A 12,575-nucleotide genomic window follows, 5' to 3' on the forward strand; every position below is an offset into this window, starting at 1 on the left:
TCATTTTGTTGCAATTCATACATGACACGAAAGCCAGTTTGGTCTAGTGTTTAAGGCATCAGGCTAGAAACCAGGAGATTGTGCGTTCTAGCCCTGCCTTAGGCACAAAGCCAGCTGGGTGACCTTGGGCCAGTCACTTTCTCTCAGCCCTAGGAAGAAGGCAATGGCAAACCACTTCTGAAAAACCTGCCCAGAAAACTGCAGGGACTAGTCCAGGCAGTCTCTGAGATTCAGACACGATTGAACGGATTAAAAAAACAAATCATGACACATCAGCATTTTTAATGAGTGAAAATTAATTGATTATCTGATTTTCCATAATGTTGTTTTGGCTGTTTTATTATAGACATGAATATATCAGTGGTTACTACCGAATTTCTGCATACTTCTTCTCAAAACTAATGACTGATTTAATACCTATGAGGACTTTACCAAGCATCATTTTCACCTGCATAGTTTATTTCATGCTAGGTAAGCTTACCATCCTTTTGTCTATCTGCAAAAAAAATGTTCCATGCATAGATGGTATAAAATCTAAAATACATCTTTATGCAAATTAGAATGAGTTATGGTAACAAAATGTACGTCTCAATGTAATATGTTTGACAATATATTAGGATTGACATTCCAATCCTGCTTTTCTTGTTCTCAAGGTCTGAAACCAACCGTAGAGGCTTTCTTTATAATGATGTTTACTCTGATGATGGTGTCATATACTGCAACCTCCATGGCACTTGCTATTGCCACAGGACACAGTGTGGTTGCTGTTGCCAATCTTCTCATGACTATCAGCTTTGTTTTTATGATTGTGAGTATCTTGAATTGATGCCTCATTAAGGCAACTTTTTCCAACGTCAGAGGTATCCATGGGATCAAAAAAGTTAAGATCTCAATCACAGCCATGCAATCAAAGCCCTTCCCTTTCTTATAGTTGTCACAACACACATAAAAAAGTGGGTTTTAACTGCATGATTGTGACTGCCCTATTGACTAACCCAACCGTATTGACTTGTTTGTTCCCCTCCCTCCTGACATCCCTGCCCAACATAATGCTCTTCAGGTATGTTGCGCATCAGCATCCAGCCAGCATGCCCAAATATGGGCATTTCTCTTGCTAACAGGCCAGTCTGATGGTAAATAATCTGAAAAGCCAACATGGAATGCAGAAGATACTACATGCAGAAGAAAGCGAATGGATGTAGTTGAGAATATAGAGCAGCCTTTAACATTCCAGGAAAAGTTTTGCCATTTATTCATCATAGTTTTAAAAATTACATCCCTTTTTTGAATTTTACAACTTTGATTTTATCTGCAGATTTTCTCTGGATTATTGGTAAATCTCACCAGTATTCTGTCCTGGCTTTCTTGGCTCCAATACTTCAGCATCCCTCGATATGGCATGACAGTAAGTGCTACATCGTCTTGAAAAGAAGAATTGGCTAACATCTATCTTTCTGTCCATCCATCCATCCATACACATTCTCTCTCTACCCCATAATAGTGTGTTGCTGAAGAGCAAACAAATCAAATCCTCCCAAGACCTCAGAATCTCTCTTCTATGATTTAATGCAACTAATAATACAGGGAGAGAATATCTACTGATTTACAGGATCTTTTACAGGTTATGATCCCAGTGCAGCTAAAAATATAACTAAAGGGGCAATTCTACACAGTGTCAGGTGTAAGTCTAATGAACATAATCATAATATGTAATACTTCTGAGTGTATATGCATATTGTTGCACCATATAGGGCTTGTTTTGTGTATGCTTTCAAAAACACTATTTTACTGTGTCTCTTCACCTTCAAAGGCACTGCAGATTAATGAACTTACTGGTCTTGAGTTCTGCAATTTTAATACAAATAGAAACTGGACCAGCTCCAATTGTACGGTGGTTAACACAATTCAGCCGTAAGTATGACCTTTGCTTTACTCAGCTCTGCCCTAGTAGGTTAGAGACGATCTTGGTAGGATGACTGGTTGTATTCATTTATCTTCAGAGTCTGCTGAAGAAAAAAGGCATCATAAGTGAAAGAAATAATATATTATTCTTGTAATATTATTATTAATGAATGAGGTCCTGAATCCTTTAAAGTAGGAATCGGGGGGAAATAGCACCTGAATCTTGCTCTAAGCACTTAAAGCACCACCTAATATCTGGTCCCTCAGGATATATTTTCCTATGTTAAGGCCCTACCCTGGTAATGCTACAGTACTTAGCCTTGTAATGAAATGTCTGCAAGAAAATAACCAAGCTCAGAGATCACCAAGAACCCAACTATTTCTCCCCTAGGCTACTGTTAGTTAAGTGGATCTCTGTGTTTAAGAGACAAAAGAGCATTCCTGTCCTACGTATTTTTTAATCTAACTTCAAATGTAATGAATGTTTGCTAACTTTCTTTGATAACTGGGCTAAACCCATATGCTGTATTCAAGAGAATTGTATTTTATTCTTTTGAATGCGACCCATTGCTACTTAATCACTTGGTCTTCTTTGAAAATTCTGCATTATGTTAGGAACACATCCTCTAACAAGGGGTCCTGTTGAATTCAAATATCAACAGATACTCAATAGCAGTAGCTATTACTCAACAGAAACTCAATAGCAGTAGCTATTGAGCAGTAGCTCCCTAGGTATTCAGACAGAAGTTTATTCCAGCCCTATCTGGAGTTATTTGTACTATTCTGCAGATAAAGCATGTTACTTGAGATGCAGTTCTTCCATTCAAGGAATCCATCCTTCCTTTGCTAAACCGCAATGTTACTGAGCACCACCTAGTGACCTTTGTCCCAGGACTGCAGTTCCAAATCTCCTTTCTGGGGCCTTTAGAGCCCCTCTAACGATCATGGCTGAAAACTGGCCATATAGTTCCCATCAGCTGGGGAACTATGTAAGGCCTGAAATAGCAGATCAGAGTTAAAAAACCAAGGACCCATTCAAATTTCCCCTCAAACCAAGCCATATCCATGTTGCAGTCCTTGGCCCCCATAAGATAGTTACCCTGTTGTGGAGCTTCTGATAATCAAAAATCTCTGCTTGTATTTCTTTTTAGGTGCACTGGAGAACAGTATCTAGAAAGCCAAGGGATTGATGCAACAACATGGGGGTTATGGCAGAACCATGTGGCACTGGCTTGCATGACCGTCATTTTCCTTACTATTTCTTACTTGAAGCTACAGTTCATGAAAAAGTTCTCTTAAGTCAATGAAGTTGTCAAGTGTCCAATCAAGTTAGTCTGATCCAGAATAACATAAACAGGAGAATGAGAAAAATAGACTATTGTTCTGCTAATTCTATTCTTCCCATCTTTTCTTCTTGATTGAACATCTCACAAACAAGAAAAGCCGCTGCCAAGATATTTGTCTTTATAGTACTCTTAGGTATTATTTGGTTGTGTATCAGTGTATCAAAAAGTCTGAAAAGCTCTGTCAATTATTTCCTGCTTACCAGTATGGAGACTTCCTTAGCATTTAGATAGCATTTATTTTATTTATCTTTTAAATTTGTATCTGCATACTCCTGGCATACTCAGCCCATGGTGATTCACAGCATTAAACAACAATAAAATTATATTTAAGTGAATAGACCCATCAATAAATAAGAATAAAGCCAAGCATATCACAAATAAAATTAGCCTTTGGTACAGACATAAATGAACTTCAGGAAGGGAATGCTATCTTGTGAAGATAGGTTTTAAGGTTAATTTTTAAACGATCATGTTTGTGTGTGATTCTCCCCAGATACTGAAGGATTATAAAATGCTTAATTCCAGATTAATCATATTTCTCAACATACAGGATAGCAGGGGATTAATGGTTTGAAGTGTAATCATGAAGTGTAACCAAGCCCTTTGAGGTAAACCAGGTCAGGTAACAGGCACCACAAGAAATACTAGAACTCTACTTTATTGATATAGTTTATAACATTGAAAGCCTGACAGCAATTCTCCTTCCCTCCCTCTTATATCAAAGATACTCCAGGTGAGGCAATCTTGAGTTTCTTTCTCACCCCTTCCTGTTTTCCTGGGCTGAGTTCATGTTTTCCTAATGATTGCCATATATTTTCTTCAAGGCTACCTCCATACTGCTGTACAGTTGTATAAAAGTAACTTAAATACCACATCAAATTCATTCAAATTCTTTATTATAGGTCAGTGACCCAGATTAAATAAGACTTACTAAATAAAACCTACAGAATACAACCTGCAAAATAGAACATGTAAATAAAATAAGGCATTTGTTGTTCATTCAGTCTCTTCTGACTCTTCGTGGCTTCATGGACCAGCCCACGCCAGAGCTTCCTGTCGGTCGTCAACACCCCCAGCTCCCCCAGGGACGAGTCCGTCACCTCTAGAATATCATCTATCCACCTTGCCCTTGGTCGGCCCCTCTTCCTTTTGCCCTCCACTCTCCCTAGAATCAGCATCTTCTCCAGGCTGTCCTGTCTTCTCATTATGTGGCCAAAGTATTTCAGTTTTGCCTTTAATATCATTCCCTCAAGTGAGCAGTCTGGCTTTATTTCCTGGAGGATGGACTGGTTTGATCTTCTTGCAGTCCAAGGCACTCTCAGAATTTTCCTCCAACACCACAGTTCCAAAGCATCGATCTTCCTTCGCTCAGCCTTCCTCATGGTCCAGCTCTCGCAGCCATATGTTAATACTGGGAAAACCATTGCTTTAACAATGCGGACCTTTGTTGTCAGTGTGATGTCTCTGCTCTTAACTATTTTATTGAGATTTGTCATTGCTCTTCTCCCAAGGATTATGTGTCTTCTGATTTCCTGACTGCAGTCAGCATCTGCAGTAATCTTTGCACCTAGAAATACAAAGTCTTTCACTGCCTCTACGTTTTCTCCCTCTATCTGCCAGTTATCAATCAAGCTGGTTGCCATAATCTTGGTTTTTTTGAGGTTTAGCTGCAAGCCAGCTTTTGCACTTTCTTCTTTCACCTTCATCATAAGGCTCCTCAGTTCCTCTTCACTTTCAGCCATCAAAGTGGTATCATCTGCATAGTTCTTCCAGCGATTTTAACTCCAGCCTTGGATTCCTCAAGCCCAGTATGTCGCATGATGTGTTCTGCATACAAGTTGAATAGGTAGGGTGAGAGTATACAACCCTGCTGTACTCCTTTCCCAATCTTAAACCAGTCCGTTGTTCCGTGGTCTGTTCTTACTGTTGCTACTTGGTCGTTATACAGATTCTTCAGGAGGCATACAAGATGACTTGGTATCCCCATACCACTAAGAACTTGCCACAATTTGTTATGGTCCACACAGTCAAAGGCTTTAGAATAGTCAATAAAACAGAAATAGATGTTTTTCTGAAACTCCCTGGCTTTTTCCATTATCCAGTGGATATTGGCAATTTGGTCCCTAGTTCCTCTGCCTTTTCCTAACCCAGCTTGTACATCTGGCAATTCTCGCTCCATGAATTGCTGAAATCTACCTTGCAGGATCTTGAGCATTACCTTACTGGCATGTGAAATGAGTGCCACTGTTCGATAGTTTGAACATTCTTTAGTGTTTCTCTTTTTTGGTATGGGGATATAAGTTGATTTTTTCCAGTCAGATGGCCATTCTTGTGTTTTCCAAATTTGCTGGCATATAGCATGCATTACCTTGACAGCATCATCTTGCAAGATTTTGAACAGTTCAGCTGGGATGCCGTCGTCTCCTGCTGCCTTGTTATTAGCAATGCTTCTTAAGGCCCATTCAACCTCACTCTTCAGGATGTCTGGCTCTAGCTCACTGACCACACCATCAAAGCTATCCCCAATATTGTTATCCTTTCTATACAGGTCTTCCGTATATTCTTGCCACCTTTTCTTGATCTCTTCTTCTGTTAGGTCCTTGCCATCTTTGTTTTTGATCATACCCATTTTTGCCTGGAATTTACCTCCAATGTTTCTAATTTTCTGGAAGAGGTCTCTTGTCCTTCCTATTCTATTGTCTTCTTTCACTTCCACGCATTGCTTAAAAATAATTCCTTATCTCTTCTGGCTAACCTCTGGAATTTTGCATTTAATTGGGCATATCTCCCCCTATCACTGTTGCCTTTTGCTTTCCTTCTTTCTTTGGCTACTTCTAGTGTCTCAGCAGACAGCCATTTTGCCTTCTTGGTTTTCTCTTTCTTTGGGATGTATTTTGTTGCCGCCTCCTGAACAATGTTGTGAACTTCTGTCCATAGTTCTTCCGGGACCCTATCTACTAAGTCCAGTCCCTTAAATCTATTCTTCACCTCCACTGCATATTCCTTAGGAATATTAGTGAGCTCATATCTAGCTGATCTGTGGGTCTTCCCTAATCTCTTTAGTCTGATCCAAAATTGTGCAATAAGAAGTTCGTGATCGGAACTACAGTCAGCTGCAGGTCTTGTTTTTACCGACTGTATAGATGTCCACCACCTGTGGCTACAAAGGATGTAGTCAATCTGATTTCAGTGTTGTCCATCTGGTGAAGTCTGTGTATAAAGCCATCTCTTAGGTTGTTGGAAGAGAGTGTTTGTTACGCAGAGTGAGTTGTCTTGGCAAAATTCTATCAGCCTGTGTCCTGCTTCATTTTGTTCTCCCAGGCCATGCTTACCTGTAATTCCAGGTGTCATTTGACTGCCCACCTTAGCATTCCAGTCTCCCGTGATGAAAATAGGCGTGGTGTCCAGTAGGTGCTGCAGATCCTCATAGAACTGCTCTACTTCAGCTTCTTCAGCATCTGTGGTTGGGGCATATATTTGGATCACTGTGATGTTAGATGGCTTGCCGTGAATTCGAATTGAGATCATTGTATTGTTTTTTGGATTGTATCCAAGCACTGCTTTCGCCACTTTGCTATTAATTATGAAGGCTACTCCATTTCTTCTGTGGTCCTCTTGTCCACAGTAGTAGATCTGGTGGTCATTTGATGTGAAGTGGCCCATTCCAGTCCATTTCAGTTCACTGACACCCAAAATGTCTATCTTTAATCCTGATATCTCACCAATAACCACATCCAATTTGCCCTGGCTCATAGATCTTACATTCCAGGTTCCAACGGTGTGTTGATCCTTAGAACATCGGATTCACCATTCACCACCAGCACCATCGGCCGCTAGCCGTCCTTTCGGCTTTGAGCTAGCTGCGTCATCACGTCTGGGGCTAGTTGAACTCATCCTCTGTTCCTCCCCAGTAGCATTTTGACCATCTTCCAACCAGGGAGTCTCATTTTCCAATGGTACCCCGACATATCTCTAGTTGTATTGATCCATTTAGTTTTCACGGCAAGAATACTGGGGTGGGTTGCCATTACCTTCCCCAGGGATCGTATTTATTTATCTAATTTATCCCCACCCATCTCCTCCCGTCGGAGGCCTTCTCTGTCATGACCTTCATGCTTGCATTATTTTGCTGTCAACAATATACAGGTTTTATTGACCGCCACGTATAGAAACATGGCATTTTTGGTTTGTTATTTACAGGCTATAGAACATTTCTGCTACAATCATTATTATGGATAGTACTTTGTGTGCAGTGCTTAGAATGAGAATTAGATGTCATGAGTACTGATGACGAGCAGGAGGGGGCCCCTATCCAGGAGGGAAAACGCATGCATAGTACTGAGGAATTAAGCAGCCATTCAAAGAGACACAGATCAGACCCGCCTTAACTTTTGGGGTTTATCTGTCTGGGTTTTTCCCATGCTTCTTCAGTTTGTTAGGATTCTGTTTTATGTAGCAGTAATAAACACTAGAGACCTATTCCTCGTCTCAGCGTGATTTCTGACTGTTAGGACATTAGCCCTCTATAACCTATGTATTCTGTGAATATACTGGAGAGCATTGATATAAAAATATGCATATTATGTTGGAACAAGAATCTGGTGGTTTCCAATTCAAATAAACATATTATCCACAAACACAGCATGAAAGGTTTATTCCACTGCACTACTGCATTTAAGCAATAAGCTATTTCATGTAGTATTTACTCCCATACCCTTTTGAAAGCCAGTCACTGAATTAGCATACCTTAAATTTAGAACTGCTGAGAGTTAGGGCCTCAGATGTATGGAAAAGCTCTGCATGTAAATTATAACCAAAAAGTTATGGAATACCTGCTTTATTTCAAAATATATTAAGGATGTCCGATCTGACATTATTGACTGCCCTGGCAGATGCCCCTGTCTCACATCAACATTGATATAAAAAGATGATTAAAAATGACTTCATGGGTAGGTAAAGATAAATGTAAAAAAATGAACGTTGCTTTAAGTCTGAGATATGCACTGAAATGGACTCCTATATTAATACCTTTAATGATTTTTACCATTTGGGAAAGACAAATCTCCTAATTGTCTTTCTCCAGTTGATGAGCTTTATATGATGATGGGAGTTTTAACTTCCCCAGTCTTCAGTTTTATGAATGAGCATGTATTTTGCCTTCTGTTTCTTTCTGGAATTTAAAAGTGAGGAAATTAAAATTATGTGACTATGTTAACCCTTTCATACCTTGGCAGGGTGTTGGTTCTTTCTTTTGGTCAAAATACAGTTGTATTTACAACACTGAAGGCTGCAAGGCATATAAAGAAGTATGATATTAATACTGTACTTTAGTTCAACTTATTGCCAATGAAGCAAAAAGAATTTGGATTGTCTACAACTGCAGAAAGGCAATATATTTAATTAAAACTTATTTTGATTTCACAGTTTGTCTGGACTTGTTGGCAGCACTAAAATCCTTGAATTATTATAATTTTTGGAAAATATTTTTCGTAATTTCAAATCTGTAGTACTTTTAGACAATTAATGTAATGTATTGGTTATTTGTAAAAACTTTGCAATGAAGAATTGGAATATCCTATATTAATAATCCATGGTTAAGAGTCTTAAAATATTAACCATGTTTCTTATGATCATGATTTTTTTTTCATGTTATTGGAAACATCAGAAAAGGTTCAGAAAAAGTTGGCTATTAGCTCCATTTTGCTGGAAGTACGAACTTCCAGTTCCATAAAAGGATGTCCAGATGCTGTCCTGCTTTGGTTTAATGTTCTTAAATTTGTAACAAGGCATTGGAAAGAGTAATAAGATTTTAAAATATTAATGTGATGTGACTTTTCATACCAAACATTTGGAACTTATCAACAGATGAAGAGCACTGGGTTCACTGAACATTCATTGAACGACACTGAACACTGGCCTCATTGAACAAAAAGGTTACAGTATCTTATTATAATGAAAAGACATCACCACTCCCAATTTACAGTCCTGGACTGACGGTTGCATTCACTCTTTGCCTCCAAACTGTTTTTGCTTGACATAATGGAAAGATTGACTGATACTCCATGTGCTCAAGGTTTAATGTTGTGGTTTTTATATGTATTATAATATGCTTTTGTTTTGTTTTCTCTTTTTTGGTATCTTTTTTTTTCCTTTTTGTATATTAAAATAATAAAAGAAAAAAAAGTCTGGTCATACTTCTGGAAGGGCAATCCAGTAATTTTCCATGCAGATACAAAGCCCCTTTCCTTTGCTTGCCTTTTTGGAGTGCAGGATATGGTGGTAAAACATCATTAGATGAAGATAGGCTCCACAGTCTTTACTGGGAATCACCTGAATTAATCTTGTTCTGATAGGGAAGCATGTTGACCTCCATACTTAAGTGTCAAGGTCTTTAGGTTGGTGATGCTTATCCCCCAAGTTGCCCAAACAACCGGTTACTCACATGTAGGTGATGTTACCTATTAGTAGGGGTGCTTCTAAAAAAAAAAAGTCCAACACTCATGTGAAATCCCATCTCCAAAAATAGTGCAGTCACAGTCCTGGAGGAGCAGAATGGGATGAAGGAGGAGGGAACTCTCTCAGCACTTCTGCTTGATGCAGCACCTCTTCTTTGTCCATGACCTCAATCCAACTACTACTGAACATGAATCTAGCGCTTTTTCAAAACAGCATTACAGGTAGTCCTCACTTAACAACCACAATTGGGGTCAGAATTTTGGGTACTAAGTGAAACAGTCATTAAGTGAATCCAACCCAATTTTATGCCCTTTTTTTGCAATGACCATGTGGTTTGTTAAGCGAACCACATGGTCATTAAGTGAATCACATGGTTCCCCATTGATTTTGCTTGCCAAATCTGTCTTTTCCTTCCTCCGTCCCTCCTCTTGCTTTTTGCACTTTCTCTTTTTTATTACTTTTTGCTTTAGATTTGTCTTTTACTTACGGGGAAAAAAATCTTAATAAAATTATATACTTGACACTGCAATCAACTAGGACAGCTCCTCTTTGTCCACTCATTTGCACAGCACACTCTTCCTGTAGCTATTCTGGAAATAAATGCTAAAATCCTCAAGGGCGGTGAACCATCTATAAACACCCGCAGGCGGGTTGAACCCTCCTCCCCCCAGCCGAACAGCCACCCGCAAACGCCGCCAGGCGACCCTTACCCGGGCATCCCAGCCGCGTTAACGCTCGGGGCGCTGCACCCCCCCAAGCAGCCTTCCTGCTGCAGACCCTCCGCGGACAGTTGGCGCTGCCGCGTCGCTGCTCTTCGCGGCGCCCGGCTTCGCCCAGCGTTCGGACGACCCCTGGGGCGCCCACCCTGCGCGGAGGGAGGGGCCGCTGCTGGAACGCGGCCCACCGGGCAACCGTTACTCAGGGCGATGGGGCGAGGCGGAGCCAAGCTAGGGCCACGCAGCTGCATCTCCCGCCTGCACCGGCAACGCTCGCCTGGGCTCGGTTCCGCGGTCCGCCGGCCTGGTTGCCAACGCGCGCGTCGCCGCCCGCTCGGAGCACCTCTCCGCCTCCCGCAGCCGCCTCCTAATGTCCCGGTAAAGCGTGAGGGAGGGCGGCGGGCGGCCAGGAGCACAGTCGTAGGAGGCGAAGGGGAAGGAGTCGGTTCCAGCTGATCTGGATCGCTGCCAAACGCCTGCTTCTTGTATATAAGCCCAGCCTTCTGCAATCTGGTGTTCGGCCAGTATTCCATCATCCGGACGACCAATAGATGACACTGACGAGTTGCGGAAAAGCTCTCCCTGTATGCAGATCATCTTTCCCAAGTTAGAGTTTTCGTGCTGGCCGGGGGATTCTGGGAGTTGAAGTCCATACAGCTTAAAGTTGCGAAGATTGAGAAACCCTGCTAGTGGCCACATGGACGATTGGAGCCCAGTTATCATTGCTGTATTTTAAAGGTTCATTTGAGGCACCTCTTTGATCTTTAAGGGCATGTTCAAGCAACATGCTTAAAGACCTAGCTGCCGCATTTGTACAAGATGCAAAGCTTCATTAGTAGTTTTAGGCTTGTTTGTTTGTTTTTAATCTGGAGGGTTGGGTGAACTCAGTTACTTTATAATTCATTATTTACTGGGAATCAAGAAGATGGGTAAACTCAGTCAGCAGGTTAAGTCTATTATCTTCATAGACTCAGACCACTGGCCCATCTGGATTCAGGTAGTTTTTCCTCTGCCTGAAATCTCTGCATGCACTGAGTGACAGCCTTTTTCAATGTTAATATGAGTTATCAACAGTACTGCTAATATGAAGTAGGAATTTAGTCAACGAATAGCAAAGATTACCTGGCCTTTGCTTGATGAGTTCCCCCAGTCCCTGACATCTTCTGACCTAATCTGTTCAGGCAATAGTAAAACCCGAATGCTTCCTTATCTTCTCATTCCCTTGTCAAACAAGGAGCATTCCAATAGAAGAGAATCTCTGTAGCTCAGGGGTGAATTGTGGAGTCCTTGGTGCTCTCTGAGCTTGGTTGTTTGCTCCCAGACATTTCATTACCCCACTAGGTAACATCGTCAGTGCAAGTGACTGTGGGGTTTGCTCCCTGTTTATATACAGTAGCTTGCCCTGCCAGTGTTGGTGGGGGGGTGTGGTTTTCTCCTTGGTCGTTCCTTGATTAGGGTATTGCTTTCTGCTTGATTGTTTGCCTGGTGTTAATCCCACAAGGTTTCCTGTAGCTTTCAGCTCATGATGGCATCATTTTTGCTTTGGAAAAAAATCTGATCATCACCCTTTATCGTGTTTCCCCTCCCCTGTACTGCTGAGAATTATCGAGAATTATTTTAATATTTTGGGTTTCCCACACTCTCTTTACTTATTAAAGAGGTGTACAGAGGCCTCCTGAACAATTGAAAACTCTTGTCGTGCCTGGTTCTCAATCATCCATTTCCCCTGGCCGCCCCCATGACATGCCTGCAGAAGGTGAGGGGCTACAGAATTATAAAAGAAGTATCCAAGTACTTGTAAACATAAGGATGTCATTCAGATAGTTTTTTGCAAGAACTGAACTAAACCATAAATATTTGGTTTGGGCTTAACGTGCTGTGTTTTATGGCAAGGATGGGCTGTTAGCCACATACAGCCTCTCACTACGTAGCACTTTTACTATATTTTCTTTTAAAAAGAAGATGCAAAATATTGCATTAAGGCATTCGTTGGAGGCCATTTTTCAAAGGAGAGTATGTTCCCTGGATGCAAAAAAGGCTATTAAATCTTTTTGGAATATGATGGCATACTCAGTAAGCCATGGTTCATTCAAACCTATTTTAGCACAAGATATGTATTATTACATAAGGTAGGTCTCATAGCCACTTGTTACTT

General features: G+C 40.9%; 1 protein-coding gene across 2 annotated transcripts in view; it reads left to right on the forward strand.

Annotated features, from left to right (window-relative positions):
• LOC134502192 (broad substrate specificity ATP-binding cassette transporter ABCG2-like) overlaps positions 1-3,579 on the forward strand; it is a 28,473-nt gene extending 24,894 nt beyond the window's left edge. For both annotated transcript variants that reach the window (XM_063310401.1, XM_063310402.1), the window contains exons 12-16: positions 347-471; positions 654-808; positions 1,316-1,405; positions 1,811-1,911; positions 3,054-3,579. In XM_063310401.1, coding sequence (XP_063166471.1) covers positions 347-471; positions 654-808; positions 1,316-1,405; positions 1,811-1,911; positions 3,054-3,201 — 619 coding nt within the window. In that variant the 3' untranslated portion in view covers positions 3,202-3,579. The remainder of the gene's footprint in view (positions 1-346; positions 472-653; positions 809-1,315; positions 1,406-1,810; positions 1,912-3,053) is intronic.
• Positions 3,580-12,575: the final 8,996 nt, after the last annotated feature.

Source organism: Candoia aspera, chromosome 8 (assembly GCF_035149785.1).
Source record: "Candoia aspera isolate rCanAsp1 chromosome 8, rCanAsp1.hap2, whole genome shotgun sequence".
Taxonomy (NCBI): Eukaryota; Metazoa; Chordata; class Lepidosauria; order Squamata; family Boidae; genus Candoia; species Candoia aspera.